Below are 23,875 nucleotides of genomic sequence, written 5' to 3'. Positions count from 1 at the left end.
GAGCGATCTGGGTGGACTCGCTCAATCACACTTTGTCCACACCACAAAGTCGCAGAAGTCCGTCCAGTTAAACTCTTCTGTGCCTGAATCTGAAAATATTACAAACATTGTAATGAAAATATGAAACATAGAATTAAATAAGAAACTACAAAAAGTAAAGCCATACATACCTGGTAATAATATTGGTGTTGTCGTGACAAGTGATGGGAATTGTTGCCATCCGGCACCAGACAGAAATTGGGTGTTGTGACAGCCTCCTTAACCGTGAGATCATAAGAAAAGCTGTCAGTATGCTCAGTAGTTACCATGAACACGTTTTAATGTACTGGAAACTGAAACTAAAAATACGTCCTCTGAGAGTGGTTAACCTTAACCATTTAGAATAAGTTGATTAAGTAACATGTAACTAGTGAAAGGGTAGCATTAAATTTAATTAAGCCACGGGGAGGCTGTGCATAGTTACTTTTTATTCTTATACGCTCTGCCATATTTGCCTGTTATAAAATGATTAGAAAAACCACATCAGGTAAACCCAGCTGTGCATGTAAACACAATGATAACAGGAAGCCTGAGAACAAATCAACATTTTTGTGTGCAGAATTACCAACACCATGTGGTTTACTTACGTGCAACAGCAACAGTTTCTTCTGATGCGATGTTAAAGTTTACACTCTGTATCCACCCGCTTACAAAATAATTGTAAGCCTCCAGGGATTTGTTGGCGTGTTATGGAGCATGTTGTCAACACGAGGTAGTGAAAAATGTCCAGAGAAGTCACATTTGGCCAGCAAGCTTTCTCCGTCAAAAAAAAAATCACCCTTGGTCAGGACGTAATTAGGATCAATCCCACCACACAGAGACACCTTCTGCCTGTATCGTTGTTTTTGATCTTCCGGTAAATCGTGAAAATACTGCGTAAATGACATCAGGTTGATAAGCTCTACCGTGTAACTCACGAGTGTACCTTGTGAACCGGCGGACACCCAAGATGGCGCCCGAAGAAAAAACTCCCATGATGCATTACGATGTGCAAGCGACCTATACCCCATAGAAATGTTCTGCCTCTTTACAACCATACTGATGATCTACTATTTTTTTAGATGCAATAATAATAATAATAATAATAATAATAATAATAATAATAATAATAATAATAATAAAATTAGAGATAGACCGATAATCGGTCGGGCCGATAATCGGGGCCGATATTTGACATATTGGTACATATCGGTATCGGTCTGTTTTATTAATCTGACGGCCGATATGAGCGATCCATTTAAAACTCCGTCTTTTCGCTTCGAATGCAGCCGAGAGCGTCTCTGTCTGTTATGGAGTCCAACTCCAGCAACGTAACGCCCATAGCAGCATTTGATTGGTTAGCCGTGCAAGAGCCAGAACCAATCAGTAGTGTATGCCTGTATCACAGTAGCCGGTCACACACGCACCCACGGACACAACGCGAGACACATGCTTCGAAGGTAAGTTAAAAGAGAAGAGACTCCGCCGATCGTTTCACCATGATAAGCTAAACACATTGAATTATGTTGTGTATTAAATGCACTATATGAATGGAGCTGCATTGCCTTGCATTGAATCCCCGCTAGCTAACAGTGGTGTGTTCAGCTTAGCATGTAGGCTAACACTCAGTAGCTAATTCGCTACTTGAACTACTCGGGGAGGGAATCACACACATTTTCACTTAATTAAGTAAACAATGTTTGTTAGAAAGGTTCCAAATATTAACAGTTGTCATTATTATATTGTCTAGTTCCATGTTAAGAGTAGAGTAACGTCATTATATTTACCTCTCGTGACGCACACATTGCATTCTGGGTCACGTCCACTACTTGTTGCATAGCGGTTATTATGCAGTTAGATTCCACAGTGACACTAAATAGCGTTTAGTTACTTTATATTGTGTTTATTTGTCGCACTGGTTTGCCATTGTGTGCCTTAAGCTTCGACGTCGATTTGATTGACAGCTCGTTGTGCACCTCGTTAAAGTCCGCTCCGTAACTAATTAAGTGTCTCAAACACCGTTTAACTACACGAACGTGTTCTCTTCCGTATGTTTGGCATTAGTAGAGAAGTGCACTAAAGTATAGTGTGCTTATTTGCTTGTTTTGTCTCTCTTTTCACGTCATGTCTGCTGTGAGTTGGGACATTATGCTATCAATGGATGCTATTAATATGTAACATCTACGGCCGTAGTCGGCTGCAATTAATGTTCAGTGATGTAATTTCGTTACGTGCATCATACTTTGAATAATGAGCTCATGTTTGGTGTGTTGTATAACTTTCTCGTGTGTTAGTAACTATTCATGTGGACAGCTAAGATAGTGCTTGTTAATGTGAATTAGCAATGTTGCAGCCCAGTTATTATTTAGACAAGTACATCTGTGCCATTAAGTGATACAGTACAGTACAGTAGTGAGAGAATAGTGGGCCCATATACACACACGTGTCTATAAGTGTAAAACACATTAAACAGCAGAAAGTGGCAGCGGTCCACCGCAACAATGTCTGTTTAACCAAGTTATTCTTACTATTATTATAAATAAGTTATTTTACTCTACCTTTTTCTGCGTTGATTGGGGCATCCTAAGTGGCAGTAAACTACATGATGAAGTGTCTTTTGACAGTTCTCTTGTAGAGAGGAGTAGCATGATATTGCTGTTCTCGATTTAAGATCCTCAGCTTATCAAAACTGTCTATATGGTAACAATAACAATAATCATAATAAGGTCTACAAGAACTGTATGGTGTTCAGGGATGAATAGTTTTTCTCATGGAATTTTTTTTGTTTTTTTTTGCTGTAGTAATAAGTAATGCCACAGCTGATGCACATTTTGAATGACAGGGTTCCTCCTATTACTTCAAAATATAAAAATATAACATTTATAGAATAAAACTACAAGTATCCCAAATGCTATAAAAGGTAATGTCACATTGGCCCCACATTTAACTCCCCCCGCCACCAACGTCTTATTGCAGATAGAAGGATGTAAAATGAAAAGTGTAGTGTGAGAATCCATTGTAAAGAACGGTTAGGGTTTGCATTATTCAAAAATTTGGTGCCAACATTTTAACTTTTACTGCAAATGAATATCGGCTTCAAATATCGGTTATCTGCCTCCTTGACTACCGATAATCGGAATCGGTATCGGCCCTGAAAAAAGCATATCGGTCTATCTCTAAATAAAATACCACAGGGTGTAGTTCTCAAGCGCTATAATGTAAAACACCACACCAGCATCTGACAAGTGCAGGATCTGCAAATGTTCCAGTCAATTAGTGCCATATATCTGTTTTCATACTGCTGATAGGAGCTGCCTGAATCATTCTTCATACTTACTGTATGTTTTTGCAACCTACCTCTCTAAAAAGCAAACAATTATTGTGGCACTGCATGGCTTATCTGACAGCGGACTGCAAAGGACGCATACAAATGTGTCTTCAGTTGAATGTGAAAGAAGGCCATGGAGCATCTTGTTCTCACTAGGGGTGTTAAAAAAAAAAATCGATTCGGCGATATATCGCGATACTACATCGCGCGATTCTCGAATCGATTCAATAATCGGCAGAATCGTTTTTTTTTTGTTTTTTTTTGTTTTTTAGGATTCACACCTTGAGCATGGAAGAATGTTATATGAACGGCACATTAAGCCTTAATATTTTTATTTTAATGCTGTTCGAATATGAAACAGATTGCAAACTGTTTGTGTACAGTGGCTCACGGTTCTAAGCCTCAAGTTTTAGATAAATATATTCATACAAATCTTACAGTGTACATGTACAAATTTACTGATAGTATTTTCTAAATTTGAATGGAAAAAAATCGCAACAATCGACTTATAAATTCGTATCGGGATTAATCGGTATCGAATCGTGACCATTCGTATCGGGATTAATCGGTATCGAATCGAATCGTGACCTGTGAATCGTGATACGAATCGAATCGTCAGGTACTAGGCAATTCACACCCCTAGTTCTCACATTAACTTTTCCCACTTGAGTGAGTCACATATCTCAACTCTCAGTTAAATGTGATGTCATTTGTAAATTTCCAAGAAGGAACTGTCAGAAATCATTTAAGTAAGTAAGTAAGTAAGTAAGGGTTTGTTTATATGCATTTGTATGCATTAAAAAGAAAAAAGAAAAAAAAAAAGCTATCTTAAGTTAAAATCATGGATAAACTGCCACTAGCTGTTCTTCATGAAAATATGTGGTTGTGAAGTTATAACAACAACAACAACAACAACAACAACAACAAAATCCTAAGCAAATAAACATGTTGCCAGGGCAACTGATAATTCTTGACTTGACTACAAATGTTCAATTACTGTATACTTTACAATTACACCCCCTTCTATTTCCATTCCATTGAGTCTCTTTTCTTCAAGGGAACATACAAAGCAGCAAATTTCAGATTCCTCAGTCGGGTCCTACATTTTAATCAGGCATACTTCACATCGTCTATATATCTGGCACCTGCAGAATGTCATTATTGCACTCATCTTTTCAGTCGGTTGGCCAACCTCTCCCTGTGTGCCGCTTTACTTCATCTGACACCAATACAAGCCAACTGTCTTTGTGGTGTGCTAAATGGGAAATGAGAACCAACAAGTCACTCAATCGCCACAAAATTAGGGACACCTGCACAATCTCATCAATGCCTTTACAAAGATGACCAATTCTCTATTTCGATGTAGCAATCTGTGTCAATGAAATCTGATCAGTAGATTGATAATAAATAGCCCAAATTATCAGCTAGCAAAACGACTAGAAATGGCAGCAGACGGACACAGTAAATAATCAAAATAGTTTAAAGAATAATACAAAACATCAAAACATCAACAAATGTCTTGTGATTAGCAGCAAGACGTTCATTGAATCCCTTTTGTTTATCTTGCTTGGGGGGAAAAGGAAAGTGTCCGCTTCCTGTTCACATCCCTGAGTGGGCTGCAGTGAATGAGGCAATACTTAACGGCATTTTGTCCTCCTTGAAAGTATGAAGGCATGACATAAATGTATTTTCTATGCAAGTAACCTCAATATGTTAATATTTCCATGGTGACAATAGGCTGTAGCACACAGCTATTTCACACCATTGTTGCACTTCACCATTATGTAAAAACTGCACAGTGTGCAAAACAAGAAATTAAAATGTTACTGTGAATCATCTTGGTTCGTATTCTTCATTTCTGTCCGATTTGAAGTGAGTAAAGTTAGGGTTTGTGCGTTCCTGTGATGTATTTGAAGATATTCCATGCACGCTGGGTAACACTACCCTAAGCTAGTGCCATCCAGTGGGGACAGGGGGATAAGACGAAATGGAGAGGTTCTGCTGCTACACGGGAAATTAAAGCTTCCAGGCTTGTTCTAATTTGAGTGTATCACAGTCTGAATCAAAACAGCCTCTATACCAGCAAGGCTGAAGCTGCCTTAATGTGGTGCCTATGACCTCAGTTAAAACAAGACATGCAAACATGTTTGTTTGTTTTTTTGCCGCAATAGGCCAATTATGGTCAGCAATCAGCTGCCATGTAATTGTGATGTTGTTTTGGCTATTTAGGGCACTACAAGATGTGGCAGCCCTCTACAGTCTTATGCAATTTTCCTCAACTTCACCTCAATGTTTCCTTTTCACCTCTCCGGACCTCAACCTGCCTCGCTCAGTGCTTACAAGGCCCTAAGGCAGCCTGCAGCACAACAGTTCTGCTACTACAGTGCACACTAATGAGGGGTAACGTTTGCATGCAGACCCAATTCACATGGTATCTATAGATAGAGACAACTAGTGATTTAGTCCTGAATATGTGCCCTTGGCGCTTTTGTATGGAAACAAATGGCAGGGCACCAATGATTAGTGAAGGGAGTATTGTTATTTTCTTTGTGTGTTACATCTCTTACTATACATTCTGATGTTCATTTTAAATGCGCAATTTCAGTTCCGAATGCGGAATTAGTAACCTGGCAATAGCCAGATTGTAGGGGTGTGCCAAAAAAATAGACTAACAAAAGAATCAATATTCTCATTTATTAATCAAATCGATACTTAATATCCAAAAATCCATTTTATTTACATTAGAAATGAAGAAGGGGAAAAGGCAGTTGTAGCCCACATGCTGTTTTTGTGGAAAAAGGCACTTACAAAATTAATAAATGTTTAAACAAAAAAACAACAACAACAACAACAACAACAAAAAAGACACTTTAATGTCTCTATTTGTCATTTTGTCTTGCAAAGCAGACTGGAATAGATCATGACAATGTTGTGCATATCTGTAAATTGAAGCAGAAATAATTTTTCAATCAAATAATTTTGAATGGAAAATCGTTTGAATCGAGTCAAAAATCGATTCCGAATCGTATCATAGACCCAAAAATCATAATCGAATCGAATCGCGAGCCAGTTAAAGATTCCCAGCCCTATCAGATTGATATTGTAATTAACTCAAGGATTTCTCCACAATATCAATCTGAGACTGCTCCATGGTGATTTGCTCCGGAAAGGCAGGACAATACGTCAAGCTGATTGGACGATGAGGCATCTTGTACACATTTGTTTTGACCAATCACAGCAGTGGATGAAAATGTCATCTTCAGTGTCATCTTGGGGTGCTGCAGAAGTCATAAAAAGACAGAGTAACCTAAACGAAGTTTAAATGAAGTTTATGGAAATTGTTCCTGTCAAGCAGGGTAAGAATTAATTAATATTACATCATAGTTTCAATGTTCTGTTGGCATTTATAGTAAGTCAACAAATGCATGGATGGTTAACTACTCAAAGCTATCGTTAGCCTTTGGCTAAAAACAACAATGGAGAACATTACCTTAGTGCAGAGTAGTGGTTTCTGGTCATTTTGGAGGGATTCAACTGGTTGTGTGTGCGAAGTTTGATCCAGCACAGACATTTTTCATAGTTGTTTAAGGGTTTATGGAAGGAAATAAACCGGACTCCTCCTTCCAGTTAATCGGGATAACGGCTATCTGCCTTACACAAGCCGTGATTACAGCGTTTAACCATTTTTATAGATTTTTTTTCTTGTCTTTGGATGACCACACAATGCAACACCGGGAGCTGGATTGCTTTGTGACGTCTTGCGTCTTGATTGGTATACTAAGACATGTGGGCGTGGTTTACGATAAGGTCAATTCAGTTTACAGAGCAAGGTTATGGAATTAGTACTGTTCGGCAATGTTTTTGTTATGTTCTGAGGTTGGATCCCAAAAGTGCAGACGCAAATAAGAGTTTAACACTTTATTTGCATAACATCAAGAGGCGTGGAACTAACTTGACTTGACCAGAAACAACGAGAAGGCATCGAGGAAAAGAGGTGCAGGTGGCCAGCTGGACAGATGAATAATACGACAAAACACACACTTCTCAGTTAGGCTTATATAGATAGTGAATCAATCAGATTGGCTGTGGCTAGACATGTGGGTAACAGGACTGACATGGAATTATCTTATTGGCTGTTGACCAGATAAAGAGATGAAAGATTCTTGACATCACATAGTTTAAGACCAGTTGAAACTAGATGCGGATTACATCAGTTCAAAACAGACACTTGACATCACAGTCATGACCCAAACATAACCCTTGCATGACCCAAACTTAACCTTGGTATGACCCAGTCATGACAATTTCTACTTCATGTAGCACAGTAGTCGACAAGTGTAATTATTAAGTCAATTATGATGACCATGTGTTACAGGTTGTTAAGTGGACATGTTAAGTGGAGACCTGCTGCTATGTAATTATTATTCTTTGTTTATTTTTTACCAAAGAACGCCCAAAGAATAATACACATCATCGCTGTCCTGTTTTTGTTTTGTTTTGTTTTTTGTTTTGTTTTTAAAGCAGGGGTGTCAAACTCATGTTAGCTCATGGGCCGCATGGAGGAAAATATATTATCAAGTGGGCCACATTGGGAAAATAACGGTATCTAACTTAAAAACAATTGCCGTCATTTATATGCAGATTTTCGTGGACTAGCCCGAAATTACGGAGCTCAACTGTAATCATATTGTTCCGAAAAATAACACGAATGCAAATGGAACACGGCAACACTTTGCCAGTATACATTCCGGACGTGTTAAATCGACCTGTTTTGCATATTTATTGTTCCCAGAATGCACTGGCGTCGTTAATGATGTTATAAGGACGTTAATCCTTGTCATATCTATTTGTGTTACCAGTAGGGATGTAACGATATCCAAATATCACGATACGATATTATCACGATATTGTGGGGGTGTTGGTGATATTTAAAAAAAAAAAGATCACAATATTGTAAAAAAAGAGAGTGCATACTAAAAACAAAACAAAAAAAAAGCACAATATTGTGATCTGATATATTTTAAACATAGAAGGCCAAAGCATCCCTAATGAAAATTAAATTGCACTAATAAACTAGCCACTGGAGGATGCTAGAACTGCACAAAAGGAAATCAATGTGACCTTTTTAACAGATGTGTTCTTTTAAACATTGTGAATATGACGATGATGATATTGTGGCAATTTTAATATCACGATATTGCCCTTATCGTGACATCCCTAGTTACAAGTAATTGAATTTTTGTCGTATTTAACATGTTTATGTCGGTGTATGATTACAAAAAAATAATAATAATTAAACAAACCGTAGTTGAAGTTGTGTGTAAAATAATGACATCCAGGATGACGATTCCCCGTACAAGTTGCATTGCTCATCTGAGGACTGCTTGTGAAATTACAAATTTATATGTTTTGATTGTGGCCGCCTGATTAATCAGTCTGACATTACATTTTTATTTTATTTTTTTTAACTTCACAAAATCATCTCCTGACAAAATAAAAATAAAACCCATTTGCGGGCCTGATCCGGCCCAGGGGCCATATGTTTGACACCCCTGTTTTAAAGGTTTTTGTGATGTCTTACATTAATTTTCATCCCATAAACGTAAAAATGTTTAAACAAAAATGGACATAAGTGTTTTTCACAGAACAGCAACGATATGCAAGTAAAACTTTACTGAAGATGTGCTGTGTATTTTGTGAAACTGATTATGCTAAACATATAGCTTATGGAGCTTGCCTGCTGAGCTTAAACTGATTAGGCTGCTTAAAGTAGTAGTGTGATTTCCATAGATACAAACACACACATATATGTATATCCTCTCTTACGCACACACAATTGCGCACAGGCAGGCAGATGCACACATGCGTCCTCACCAGCAGCGTCCAGATGGGCCGAGCCAAGGGCATTCTAGCAAATAAGAGTGAATGCCGAGTGATGCGGCAGAAGGTCTCGAGGACAGTTCACATTTCTCCCTGTATTTATGCATCTATGTATTCAATATGCAAGGTCATGGCAGTGGCTTGACAGAGATAAGGAGCTCACAGCAGCTGTTGACATAAGCGATTCCAAATGGGCGACCCGGCCAGGTGGTTGGCTGTCCCCAGCAGGTTGGCGGAGATGCTTTAGACAGGAGCTGGACTTAGTGAAGGAGTAGTAAGCATAATGAAATCAAGTATGACTTTGTCACTCAAAATTAGAAATGATCCAATCGCAGGATGCAGCTCATCAAACACTTTGTAATGATCACTTAAGCACCAATCTCGTTGAGCATGGGGAAACATCGCACAACTGACTGTCATGTTAGAACTACACAGCCTGACGGGAAAAACAAATGCACGAATGAGTTCTCAATGCTATCTTCAGAAGAAATTTTTACACCAAGGCTTTGTGCCATTATGACTTCAGAAGACAAAATGGATGATGACAAATGATAGAGGTGGAAAAGTCTGGGTTGAGAAGGCAAGAGACAAATGAAATGATGAAGCTTGGTTAGTGCGGCAAAAGTGCAGTCAAGCAAAAGGTCTCTGGGTAATTTAGAGAAAATGGGACTAGGAGGGATGAGACGGATCCAAATACAATCATGACACTAAAGGTAACAGGTTCAAATCAAAGAAAAGACGAGGAAGGTCATGAAGGGAAAGCATGCTCCGGGAAATGAACACATGGACAACTGAATTGAGCTAAGAAACAATCAGAGGGAAGTACTGGGAAAAACGTGTGGTAAGTACAAACGGAGAGAAGGAACAGGAAGATACAAGGGATGACTATCTTTTTTTTTTTTTTTTTTTTGCTAAAAGAGGCTGCTGCAACCACTTGACTCATTTCAAGTGACACCCACAGCGTATATGTCTTGAGCAAGCATGACTGGACAGGAATAATCATCAGTCTACATGACTACATTTCAACATGACACCAAGCTACATTATACACACTCACACAAACCAACATGTGTATTTATATTTTCACCATTACTTATTTGTTTTACTTGGATGGTACAAACTGTGAACTTTGAACTCAGTAAAGACACATTTGGTTTCCGTGAGCTGCATGGTGCATATTAATTAATGTATGCTCAAAGTGCCAGGGTAACCTTCAAAAACGGTACATGAAACCCTTAATTATGCATATCAAACGCTAACTGAAGCTTCAAGTCCTTGTGATGTAGTTCGCTGCAAGGATGTCGAAGGGAAAGCCAATGGGGGGGGGGGGGGGGGGGGGGGGAATCTGTCACCTTAAAGGAATGTATCCCGTGTTGATTTCAGAAGTGGGAAAAGGCTGTTTTAACTAAGCCGTAAATTTAAATTCATTACAGCGCCATTGTTGAAGTATCACGAATGAATACTGTCACTGTGCAAACTCCAAAGTAAAACGCCATTCTCAGTCTCTCTCCATTAGGGTCTGCCAGGCTTCTTATGTTAAAGCATGCTCTTTCTTTTACAAAGATTGATATTTGAGGATGAGGAGTTCTTCACCCTTTCTGGTCAGCGTGATGTGGATGTTTGAAGCCTTGTGTGGAATTACCATTGAATGGAATGATGTGACATCTATGTCTCAAGGGCAGCAAAGACTCAGCGTTGGAACAAACCTATTGTATATTGCAGTATTTTATAGTATGCTGGTAGGATTGGTTGTTAGCGAGATGACAGACTGGTGCTAGTGTCAAAATGATTCTTGATATAGCCATCCATTTATTTTCTTGACTGCTTATTTCTCACAAGGGTCGCGGGGGGTGCTGGAGCCTATCTCAGCTGGCTTTTGGGCAGTAGGCAGGGTACACCCTGGACTGGTTGCCAGCCAAGCGCAGTGATTCTTGATATATTAGAAATATATAGAAATTTTGCAATGTAACAGAAAAGATATCTCAAACTCACCCATAGCAACAATAATTGGATGGATGCTGTATCTCAAGTTACGTGCACACAAACACGATATCCAGTGGTCCTAATTGGAGTACTGTAATAACACAATTAACCTGTAAGGAAACAAGTGTAATGTAAGGCTCACAGTGACGGGAAACATGTATTTTTACTAGTGTACTTAATAGGGCTGCACGATATTGGAAAAACATGCGATATGCGATATACTTGCTGAACATAGCGATATCGATATTATTGCGATATTTAACATTTTCCTAAAGAAATTACATTTTTATTACCTAATGAAAGAAAAACATTTTTCATGCGGCAGAATATGCAACCTTCATGTAATCTTAGTTAATGAATTGTAATTATGTCTTGATAATTTTCAAATATTGAATGGCGCTGCACATTTTAGTTAGCATCTGACTGGTCAAATTCATATAAAAAGCATAAAATTCCACATAAAACTTATTGCGTGCTTTTGCGATATGCATATTGCAAGGGCCAATATCGCGATATCGATATTTTTTCGATATATTGTGCAGCCCTAGTACTTAAGTATATTTCAGTGTATGTACTCTATTATAAAGGACAGGAGATGGATCGGTTAGCGCAGTCATGTACCCTATAATAATGAGGGGGAAAAAAGCTTTTTCCAAACATCTTAGGACTCTCGTAATTGCACTGAACTGATTCAGCAACTTACCAAAAGATCAAGGTCCTCTCGTTGGTCGGTCAGTATGCATTTATTATCTATAACTACTGTATGTGATGTGTGCATCTGTTTGAACAACAGGGGGAAGCTTTTACCTTTAATAAAATGGGATTTATTGAGCAGGCACAGTGGCTGACCTGCTGTGACTGAGGGATTCCTTTGAAATCATAGACCAAACAATACAGGCAAACTCCATCCAGCATTAAAAAAATAAAAATAAATAAATAAATAGAAACAGGAGAGAAACACTGCCTCTTTGTGGCTGCTCGAAGAACTGCAACAATATTTTATTACAGGACCTTCACCTTGAAATTTTCTCTATTGGTACTCTCAAATTAAAAATTTCTACATGACAGTGTTAATTTAATTTTAACCTGTATAAATTGCTAAAATTTTAATACAGCATCATTATTTGTATTTTACAGTAGGCCTGTAGAAATGTTTGTAATAGGTAGGTGTAAGCTATTATTGTATCAGAGTATCGGTTATCATAGTCATAGCTCAGTATAATTCTAGAGTGACCGTACGTGAATAGCCAGGGACAGAAACCAAATTCTGCCATAAACAGGTGAAAAGTAGTTGATACACCATAATTCATCATTTGCCAATAGATTCTTCAAGATGGCAGCAAAACACAACTTTAGTTTAAATTGTTGTCACCAGGATACCACGAGATGGCAGCAAAATTGTGTTTAATAGAAGCTCCTCAATTTACTTGAAGTTTCTTGGCAACCAAGTAATAATTTTGTTGCTTTGGCCTGAGCACAAAAAGGTAAACAGATTAATTTGTCAGCAAATAATGGACGGGGGATAAGTTTAAAAAAAGATACATTGGTAAACAAACAAGCAGGTGTAGCTATGCAAATGTGCTTCATTATAACTCACATGGCTCTATTGTACTAAGGGGTGAATCCATTTTTTCTGTAATTGTTAGAGGGGAAATGGTTTGGTAGGCTTCAGAATTCAAGCACAAGCCACATTTACAAAACAAGCTAATGTTTAACGCAATCAATCTAATAGGCAACACCTGAGCAAGTGCAATGTTCCAATATTCATACTGACTTGAAAAGTGGGTGGGTTCAAACAAATGGGACTCTGTCCTAAGATGTCTAAACACAAATAAATGTAAATACCATGAAACAAATGTGGGAATTCTGTATTTTCGTTTCATTCATCTTTTGATCTGAAACCCAAATGTCTTCAGAATACAATAAACACAAATGAACTGACCTTGCCATTCCAATCCTTTGACAGAATGTATGAATTACATAGCCAGAATAAATTCATGGTGGTGCACAGCCTACATACAAGTTCTGTTTATGTTTTGCCAAAATAACACAAGGATTCTCCAAGTATAGACAATGGTTTTTATGAGTAGGTCATGTCACAAAAACAGTCACACAAACAATAGCAACAATATGCATTAAAATGGGAGGAATAAATATACTATAAATACTGTTGTTGTCTAAAATAATCTTACAGTGACATAAAAAAAAATAAAAAAAGATTTGTTCATTAATACATTTCAGTGGTCAGGCTATGTCAGTTGGGTAGCATTTCACACTAAAATGTTTTCAAGGGATTTGTGTGACTAGGTAAAAAAACAAAACAAAACAGGTACTGTTTGTAAAATGACTGGCGGCAAGGTAAAGTGAGTTTCTTGAAGTTCATAGAGTGTTAGTGCTGGTTGAATCACTTTTGTTTTCCTGTTCTTCCATCCTCCACTTTGCTTACACAAAATCATCTGACATCACATTTGCCTCAATTGACATGTTCACCACAAAATAAGTATTCTCTCAAATTCTCTGGTGGCATCAGAGATGACTGAGCGGTGAGCACTAACTAGCATTATAGGCTGGATGAGAGTGTTTTCGGATGCTTTCTACTGACAAGTACAGTATTGCGAAACCCACAGTTGACAGTTCTCAAACATCTCCAAAGATGGTCAACTCACCTGGTTGGTGTATCTAAGAATAAAAGGTGAGCAAACATGTCAAGTTGGTCAGCAAAACAGAGGGAAATGAAGGCACAGATTTGGAGTACCATACACTCGCATACACTCTAAAGAAGGGTTTTGAAATACTGCACCACAAAAGGTTGTTCAGTTTCAGGGTGATTTTTTTTTTTTTTTTTAACCGCTTCCAAACCTGGAGTGGCTGTAGATTCAATCATATGATTACATTGTAAACAACAGCGTGACAAATGGAATGATGGCATAAAAGGTAATACGGTGGCAAATGCTGGGTTCAATCAAATGGTACAAAACAATCAGAGATGGAAAATGATCAAATGAAATACCATACTGTATATTAAAATGGGATGACAATAAAAGACTTAAGATTTCAAATGTTTCATCCTAAGACAATATATTAAAGATATATTAAAGATGTCTCTGAAATCAAGTAAATGTCCTCCAATGAAGTCAGCAGCAGGAGTCACACAACCTTCTCACCGTCTGAATTTGCTTCAATAATGTTGTACTTCAGTACAAATTGGAATAAACTAGCAGAACAAGCAGTATGTGAATTATATGGTAGAAAAGAAGAAAATATTAAGCTATACGATTAGTCACATTAGGCACACCTACAGAGGCCCATTCAAATACTGTAAATATGAGGTGTGTCCGAAAGGTTCCAGGACTGGTATCACAAAAGATCGAGTGCAAATTAGGGAATTTCCCCTTCAATGTGGGCCAAACAATCAGCCCACACATTTGGAAGGAGATTCTGCTGCGTGTGCTTCATTCAATAAGAAAGAATAGGCAAGAGTTTTGCTTTGGTAAGTGCATAAATATGTAACTAAATTTATGTTACTTCCTTTAACTTAGGCACACGAAAGCCCGTTTCAATGTATCCGCACAAGTTTCTTACCGTTTGTGCAGTTCGTCCCCACAGCGGCTCGGTTTCAGAGTTTGACACCGATCACTTTTGAAACCGGGCTCCAGTGTTAAGATTTCAAAAAGCGCCCCGTACGTTCCAATGTGGATACCATATGCAGGATAGCTACTCCTCCGGTGACAACATAATTCTCTCGTGACTGCGCATGAATCGCCAGTCTGTCAACAACAATGGCGGATTGCCGTCTGTTTGTCGTCGTTTTGCGCAACCTCCTTAGCTTGTTTATGCTTTTACAGCAAGACGTTGTGTGATGTCGTACTTGAATCACCCGGCATTGTCACTTCTCATGTGTTGTGTTTGTCTCACTGATCTGTATATATTACTGGATAACCAATAGACCCTTCTAGTGTGACGTGACGTTGACGTGCACGTTGAAGTGCGAGTGAATTAGAAATCAATCAGTGTGAGCTAGAAAATAGGTCAAACAGTTGATAAATCAGCGACCAATGCTATGGTGAAATTGTGCGCGACCGACGGATGCTGGCTCAAAGAGAGATGAGAGCATTCTTGCTGCCGGCAGCGATTCTAAACCCCGCGAAAGACAGTGAGGAGTAAAAGACGAGCACTGTGGTTAGCGCCAAACTACGACGCAACTTCATTATTTGCACCCACAAAATGTACAAGGATATGCTCAGATCATAATATATATGGTAGTTTTTTTTTTCTTTTTCATATCCAGTGGGTCATAACATTATCCTCCGATTGTAAATTTGAGGCAGACATGACGAATGTGCTATATTATCTTTAGTGAAACAATCATTCATACTTTTTTTTTGCATAAGTATTCAAGTAATTTTGAACAAAAAGTTGATTTAACACGATTATAACAATTAACACTAACTTAGGCTTGATTTCTGCTGAGGAATGTGTAGTAAACGTGCGGTCTGTTTGTTAGTAGCTAGCAAGCTAAGATAGCTCAAATACTTCGATATACAGCAAGACGAGTATATCAGGACACAAACAATTTAATGATTGACAATTTACACCATGAAAGTACTGATCGACGTACTGTTTCAAGCAAAAACAACATACCTTAGGCTCCCACTTCCACTTTGCCGCCCAACAAACTCCATTTTTTGTAGCTAGCAGCTTCAAACGACTGGTTTCAATGATTCGCAGTCATGTAGTGTCCTACTCGGGACGTTTTTTGTGACACTTGACATATTTCCCACTTTTTAACGAAAACGCTTGCCAGAAATCAAGCTCTCTACTCATTTGTTATGGGATGTTTGCCCTCCGGGAGGCGCAGTGGGAGCTAAGCGGTGACGTCAGCTGGAAGGGTCTATAGCCCACACACGCCCGTGCAAGCCGTTGCAGCCACAGGGCAGCCATTTTACTCCTCCCATCTCGTGGGCAGATTACGGTTTAAAGACCCCCTTTTCTTTTATCGCTCAGTTCCTAGACCCGAACATTAGATTTGACAGAGTCATCTTTTGTTGAATTACAGTTATAATTCTTTTAAGAAAAATACACAAGTTACCTCATGTAAACATCATTAAGCATTTAATTAGTACATGTATTTAAGGCAAGTTGTAAAATGTCTAAAGACCTCTTGTTTATGTTTAACAAATTGGAAACATCATAAATCCGGCTGTTTCTACTAAGTACTGTCTCAAATGTTCTCTCATATCGATATTGTAAATATATAGGATCGTATGCCGAGAAACCTTTCTTGGGAGGAGTAATATGGCAGCCTGGAGGCTTCAAAGTCTTGGCCTATTGGCTATTCAGATCAGTGGTTTGTCTTCTTCGCTGATTCTTCTATACGCTTTCCGTTAACTCCCTATGGCAGCACTACAGCGCCACTCAGACTTGGCATATATATTACAGCCGTTAAGCATCCTGGGCGTCTTTTATTTTTTTTGGACGCTCGCGTGTCTTGAGACAGTTCTGTCTGTACAAGATTTGTTTGAGAAACAAAGCCAGCTTTGCTTCTGTGTAAATAAACAAACCAAACCAAACCGGGCCTTAAGCGCTTAATATAGTCTTGTTTTCCATAAATGTATGGCACCATGTTTTCATTCCAAAGTGTAATAAAACTGGCTATTCTTTAGAAGGGGGAGAAAGAAAAGAAAAGAAAAAGAATATGTAAATTGTAATTGCTGACTCCTGGCCGACTGACTCCAATGGAAGTAAGCCTATGAGTGCGTTGCTCCTTCAGTTTAGATGTTTCTCCCTCCGTTGATGACATTGCCGCCAGGGGGGGCGATGTGGATGGAGTCCAGAATGGGCCTCAATATCTGGCCAAAAGGTCTGGAGATGAAAGCAGAGTCTTCAAAAGGATATTGTAATTCCAAAGACACCTTTACCCGGTTAAATGAAGTGTAAAAAAAATAGACAATTCTCAGACAGTAACTGAAGTGGACCGGTGGGGTTAAACTCACGTGGAGAGGACTTCGGACGGGAGGTCCGTGATGTAGGAGGGGATGGGCGTGCCTGTTAGGAACTGAGCAACCTCATTGGTGAACGTGTTGCAATTGTGCTCAAACAGTCGATACCTGTCACCTCTGGAAAAACAAGAGAGCCAAGGCTTGAGACAGGTAGAAGTCATTTTACTGAAATTACGCTATACATGCAAAATAAATATTCTTAAGGATTTCTCAAATGTGTTGTTCACGATAAAACTGAAACAATAGTTAACCACATTATTTCTCAAGTTGTGCAAGTACAATATGTTTATGTACTTGTAATCCTGAAAATACAGAAGGAGCAAATAATTATTAGTATTTTATTTACTGAAGTCAGTTGAAAGACTGCACATAAAAACACTTTATGATGCTGAATCCGATTTTTATGTCAGGTGGCCAAATTAATTTGTCAAACATGGTCCATGCTCACTATGACAAATCGGTGCACTACCAAACAAATTGTTTGAAGTAGTTTTAAACTTCAAATTACGAAATGCTACTGCATTGAAGGCTAAAGTCTAATAAACAATTTGGCTGTTTACAGTAATGGAAAACCATTCTAAATTGTGTAAATAAATTTGAAAAGACACCTGTAAGTGCTTTCTCCCAAGGACGAGAGATATTCCATGAAGATCTCCTCTGAAACTTCCGTCTCACCGAGTTCCACAACTGTGTCTGGAGGTCCCAGCATTGTTCCACCCTGGACAACACACAAAGAATCCTCAACAAATTCTTATTGGACCAGCTCTGAAACAAAATGATCACTAATAAAGACAACAAAAACTAAACCACAGGGGAAAATGTGGTATTACTAATGTACAGAAATGTATTGAATGAAACATGAATAGCATACTCAATTGATGAATAACCTAAAAATATGCCTGTCTTCACTTGCCTGGTTGAAAATGTTCAACTAGTTTCGCTACTAAACATTTTCACAGCATTTCCAGTGGGATATAATTGCTCATTTAAGTATTTTATTTTAATCATCATTTAATCAACATTTACATGCCTTTGCGAATTTAACTTTCACACAGAACTTTATTATTGTAAGGATAGTGCCTGCAAACTCTAAAATATAAAAATGAGCGGTACAGCTAATGAATGAATGAATGAATAATAATAATAATAATAATAACAACAACAACAAAACAGCAGTGTTCTGATGACAATATAAAAATGCACAATAAACTGGTCACCGCGCGATTCCCCTTAGTAGCGAAACGAGGACAACAGTAAATTACGTAATGAAAAGCACCATAATTTTTTTATTAACTGAATCGGGCATAATGAGATAATGTAAATGTAAAACCATAAGCAGTAAAATGGACTTACAGGTGGACAGCTGGAGATTCCTTCTCCTCCAAAAAAGAACTCATCTCCATATGCCACTATGGCTGTGTGCCTATGGAAGAATAACATTTATTGTAATGTAGTGCAGTAATTTTCTAGAATGTTATGATAAGTTTGGTAATTTCCTAGAACACACAATATCACGGTCAGAAGCTGGTTTAACACCAAGACTGTGTCCGAATGTCCATTCGTATTCCCTAACCCCTCAATCATTACATAGCCCCGTTCTCATTCTGTTTGGCGATTCAGACAGTCAATAACTACTTGCTCCTCATTGCATATGACGTGGACACTGTACATGACACGATGCACCGGCACAAAAGATCTCCAAATATTTTTTATGAATAAAAATGTGTTTAAACTAGGGCTCAAATTAAATAAAAAAAAATACATTTGAAAAAATGGTTAACTAATATTGAATCGATTTTACTTTTCATAGCCTGATATAGATTCATAAAACCTTATATTGATTCTTTTAATTTTCCCATAAATTCATGAATTTAACATTTTAATTTTTTTTATGAGATTTATACAACTATAGAATTTTTGAGACTTAAGTTTAATATTGAAGTGAATTGCTGTGTTTTTTGTGACAAGGAAGTTGAAAACTGTGACCATTTTTTTCCCTTCTGCGATTCATAGCTGGCTTTTTGGTTGGAGATGCAGAGCTGGATTAACATAAAGACAATCGGGTTGTTTTTGTCACGATTTTGCCCCTTCCCGACCAAGGACGTCAAACGCCAGACAAGCTTATGTTTTATGATAATGTCTTATAAGATTATCTTTATGTGTGAGCTGTGTTAAGAATCGATTTGTCCGAGTAATTGGGGCCAACCATCTTAATTAATTATGAACGTGTTCAATATTTACGCCGAAAATCTTCATGTGAGTGGCGGAAGCCGAAAAATGCCTCCTTTTTTTATCTTTATGTGTGGGATCTGACAAAGATAAAAAAAATCTTAAGATTTGGAAAATCCTTTTGTGTGTACCAGGCTTTAGGTCCAAACAAATTCATGCCAACTTTGACAGTGGACTCAATTAAGTTTGGGATCTTTGGTGAAAAAAAAATAAATAAATAAATAAATAAATAAAAATTGTCACCAATGTGTTGCTGATATTGGGGAAATATTTTATCCACAAATGTACATTGCAAAAAAAAACAAAAACAAAAACAAAACCCTGTAGCAATCATTGGTTGAATTAGTTATTCTTGTGGTACAAATTTTGTGAAGAATAAGAAAACTATGGAACTGCTTTCGTTGTTTTAATGTCCCTAATCTATCTTTTGTTTTTCTTTTCTGTTTTGGTCTTATTTTTACTTTGTTGTCTCTATGCATGCTGCATGGCTCTTTATACAGAGATGTCGTTAAATGCCTATGTTGTTTGTATGGTTGTTAAATAATAATAATAAACTAGAGCTGCGAGCAGCTATAAAGGGCCCTCGCAACCTGGGTCACGTTGGGGTACTTGCACGTTGGGGTACTGTCAAATAGGACAAGGACCATCTAAAACAGGGGTGTCAAACATAAGGCCCGGGGGCCGGATCAGGCCCGCAATGGGGTTTAATCCGGCCCGCGAGATGGTTTTGTAAAGTTTAAAAAAAAAAAAAAAAAAAAAAAAAAGACTGTCGGCCCAATTAATCAGCCGGCCACAATCAAAGCTTATAAATTCATAATTACACAAGTAAGGCTCAGTTGAGCAATGCATCTTGTACATGGAATTGCTCTGAATGTCGTTATTTTAAACACAATTTAAAGTTAGTTTGTTTAAAAAATAAAAACATGAATCAAACACAAACATGCTGAATAAGACACATTCAACTACACATATGACAAGGAGTAACGTCCTTATAACTTCATTAACGGCACCCGGCACACAATCAGTGAACAATATACAGGTTTATGCAAAAAAAATTTAGGACAATATTTGTACAGATGCGCCCCACAATTTAGGGCTGGCCCACAAATAGCGAAAATCTGCATGTAATTGACGGCAATGTTTTACAAATTATTTTACAATTTTACCGATCCGGCCCAATTGCGAATATATTTTCCTCCATGTGGCCCCTGAGCTAATATGAGTTTGACACCCCTGATCTAAAATGTTTTTGACAAACCTTGTGTGTACAAAGTTTTATCAAAAGGCCAAAGATGGTGAGCAATTCCCAAAATAAATTCAAAATGTCGGACTTCCTTTTAGGTTTAGCATACGGCTACAGAATACTTTTTGTAGGTCTTAGGCTAATAGGTATGCCTCCCAGTTTTCACAAATCTAGGTCAAGTCAATAGTTATATAGCACTTGAATCATACAATCGGAAATGCTCCGTAAAAATGTCTCGAGGGCGCGATTTATTGCAAATTGCACAAGAAATCTAAAAAAATTCATGTTCATTACAAGTCTGATGTGTGTGCAAAGTTTCATGAGTTTTCACACGTATAGACAAAAAAAAAAAAGCAGCACTTTACTTGGCAAACAATGCATCGCCATGGCAACAGCGTGCGACAAACTAAAAAACTTTCGATAACTTTGCATCTTAAACATCTTAAGATGAAAGACACCAAGTTTGAAGACGGTCGGATGAATTTTGTAGGAGTTCATTAAAATATTACCCCTAAAAAAGGCCACAAAAAATGGCTACAAATCCCAACGTAAATCAAAATGGCGGACTTCCTATTTGGTTTAGCACATAGAACTCAAAGACTTTTTTTGTACATTGTGGGCTGTTACATATATCTCCAAATTTTCGTAGCTCTAGCTGCTTCGTACAACTGGGAATGCTTCATTAAGAAGGATTTTCTTCCTTTGCAAAAAGTGCATGCCACGACAACAGCGTGCGACGAAATGAAAAGATTTCAATAACTTTTCATCTTCAACATCTTAAGATGAATCACACCAAGTTTGAAGATGATCGGATAAACAGTGTAGGAGGAGTTCGTTAAAATAAGACCCCTATGAAATGGCCAAAAAAATGGCAACACGTTCCAAAGTAAATCAAAATGGTGGACCTCCTGTTAGGTTTAGCATATGGTTCAAAAAGAGTTTTTTTGTACCTTGAGGGCTGTTACATATGTCTTCAAATTTTGGTAACTCTAGGTGAAACGTACAGCCGGGAATGCTTCTTTAAGTAAGAATTTTGAAACGCAAAATTTGATGCCCCGCCTCTGGCGGACTTCCTGTTGGGTTTAGCATATGGCACGAACAGACTTTTTTTTGTAGATCATAGTCTGTTACATATGTGTACCAATTTTCGTTGCTCTAGGTTAAACGTACAACCGGCAATACTACGTTTAGTAAGAGTTTTGAAACTCTAAATTTGATGCCTCACCCCCGTCATATAGTAGGTCAAAAATTTTTGATTTTTTACCATGATGTTGTCCCAGGTGTTGAGATGGTACAGCCCAAGTTTGAAGTCAATCGGGTTAACCGTGTAGGAGAAGCGGGCAATAGTATGATCCATGTAAATGTGCAAAACTGGGCCAAAATTGGACATTCAGATGATCATACCTCACTTTCTGTCTATTTTAGGGTACACACATCAAAGAGGTTTTTATTCATCGGGATGTGCTACAGGTGCCACACAATTTTCATAGCCGTCGGACAATCGTAGCGACAGGGATCCGTTTAACCTATGTAGGTGGCGCTATAGAGCCATTTTTCTGTTATCACCTATGGCGACTTTAAAATATAAAATTTTTCGCCAGGCCTGACGTGTGTGTAAAGTTTGGTGAGTTTTCGTTCACGTTTAGTGTCTCAAAAATGTGATTGTTTGCGGAAAATAATAATAACAAAGAAAAAGAAGAATAAGAAGAATTCCTTGAAAAACAATAGGGCCTCGCAGCGGCACCGCCGCCGCCGCTGCTGCTCGGGCCCTAAAAATACCCCTATAAAATGGCATAGCCCCTGAGTAGTGCACTATATGGGGAGCAGTGTGTACATTCGGACACAACCCATGTGTTACTTGCCCAGCACTACACTAGCTGTCAAGCAAACCTAAAATGACTAAGCGTTTTAATAAGTAGCTGTAGGAATTAATAGAATTTGGTTTCATACCATATGCCATCCAGTTGTTTGCCTGTTAAAAAGAAAAAGGCGTTTGAAACTGAAGGCGGTGGCATAAAAACATTTAAAATAAAACATGTGGCTCGGAAATATCAAAAGCAAGCTTTGTTAGCATTTGTGAATATACAACCCCAAATTTCCCTTATGTCCCTTACGACATGGGAAGATGCATCAAATCTAACACATTATTAACGCATACCATTAAAAGTTGATAGTTAGATTTAAACAACAACAACAACAACAGTGTTTAGTCGAAGCAGAAAGCAGACCGAATGATGCTAGTGAGGCCGGGGGCAACGTCTGATTCGATGGTCTGTACTCACCCAGCATAATAGGACTGAGGTTCCGTGCCATTCCCCTAGATAGATCATAGATATATAACTGTACATTATATCTAGTAGAATTCTTTTCCATAGTGGAAACAGCTGGAAAACACTTTTAGTGCTGGCTGTCTACGGTTGAAGCCTTTCGAGTCACCGCTGAATGGGAGGACCTTCGAATATGACGTCATTATATAAAGCATGCACTTCCGATTTTGATGCTTTCAAATTAAATCGCAGCACGGATAAAAGGCAATCTCATAGAAAAAAGGAACAAACACAAAGACAAGTTATGTTTATTTTATTTTTTTAAAGAAACACATTTTCGGTAAATTTATGTTCACTGCGAAATGAGGTGACAATTTAACGGTAAATTTTCTGCGCAAACGTTTCATATCGTCCTTGCCATACTTAACTGCTATTATTAAAGTTGGAACATTAAATGTCCATCCATCCATCCATCCATCCATCCATCCATCCATCCATCCATCCATCCATCCATCCATAAAAAAAAAATGTAATTTTCGTTTTACAGTTCAAACACAAATTGGGAAGACGAACCTGAGGGACAAGATTGTGGCTGTGTGGTGCGTCGTAGGTCACCACTCAATGGCGCTGTCTTCTTATACGGTATTTATTCGTGCTACATTTTAAAGCGAAAGGGGGCGGTAGTGCGCAAATGGCAACGAATTTCCGCCTTTAAACTTGAAAAAAAGAAGAAGTGTAGATTGCTAGCGCAGTGGACAGTTGTACCAAAATAGCTTGGCCACGGCTGAGCAGCTGACATCACTCAGCAGAAATGGCTGCCACCGGAGTGCTTCCCTTTATACGAGGGGTAGACCTCAGCGGAAACGACTTTAAAGTAAGAATTCAAAGCCTATTCGTCTCTTTATGTGGTTTTCTGGCCAATCATCAA

The 23,875-nt window shown here is 38.2% G+C and overlaps 2 protein-coding genes across 4 annotated transcripts in view; one reads left to right on the top strand and one right to left on the bottom strand.

The window, feature by feature from the left end:
* Nucleotides 1-13,274: 13,274 nt before the first annotated feature.
* Nucleotides 13,275-23,749, bottom strand: desi1a (desumoylating isopeptidase 1a). Of its 2 annotated transcripts, XM_077539992.1 has the most exons (7): nt 23,521-23,749; nt 22,963-22,997; nt 22,631-22,652; nt 18,562-18,631; nt 17,817-17,926; nt 17,203-17,325; nt 13,275-17,071 (listed from the first exon to the last, which is right to left on the bottom strand). In XM_077539992.1, the coding sequence occupies exons 2-7, from the start codon at nt 22,991-22,993 to the stop codon at nt 16,981-16,983; spliced, it is 447 nt and encodes a 148-aa protein (XP_077396118.1). In that variant the 5' UTR covers nt 22,994-22,997; nt 23,521-23,749; the 3' UTR covers nt 13,275-16,980. The 2 variants fall into 2 exon arrangements, with proteins under 2 accessions (XP_077396118.1, XP_077396111.1); XM_077539985.1 differs by lacking the exon at nt 23,521-23,749 and having other exon boundaries at nt 22,963-23,402.
* flii (FLII actin remodeling protein) overlaps nt 23,654-23,875 on the top strand; it is a 23,508-nt gene continuing 23,286 nt past the window's right edge. For both annotated transcript variants that reach the window (XM_077539962.1, XM_077539952.1), the window contains exon 1: nt 23,654-23,821. In XM_077539962.1, coding sequence (XP_077396088.1) covers nt 23,759-23,821 — 63 coding nt within the window. In that variant the 5' untranslated portion in view covers nt 23,654-23,758. The remainder of the gene's footprint in view (nt 23,822-23,875) is intronic.

This window comes from Festucalex cinctus, chromosome 1 (genome assembly GCF_051991245.1).
Source record: "Festucalex cinctus isolate MCC-2025b chromosome 1, RoL_Fcin_1.0, whole genome shotgun sequence".
NCBI lineage: Eukaryota > Metazoa > Chordata > Actinopteri > Syngnathiformes > Syngnathidae > Festucalex > Festucalex cinctus.
The sequence above is the reverse complement of the archived record's forward strand: the minus strand, read 5'-3'. Positions and strand labels throughout refer to the sequence as shown.

Excerpts from the sequence above, each read along its gene's own strand:
- desi1a (XM_077539985.1), bottom strand. The coding sequence starts at position 23,053 with ATGGAAAAGAATTCTACTAGATATAATGTACAGTTATATATCTATGAT. Across the intron at positions 18,632-22,630 it reads AAACAACTGGATGGCATATG|GCACACAGCCATAGTGGCAT; the intron begins GTATGAAACCAA and ends ATTCTTCCATAG. Across the intron at positions 17,927-18,561 it reads GAATCTCCAGCTGTCCACCT|GGTGGAACAATGCTGGGACC; the intron begins GTAAGTCCATTT and ends TGTGTTGTCCAG.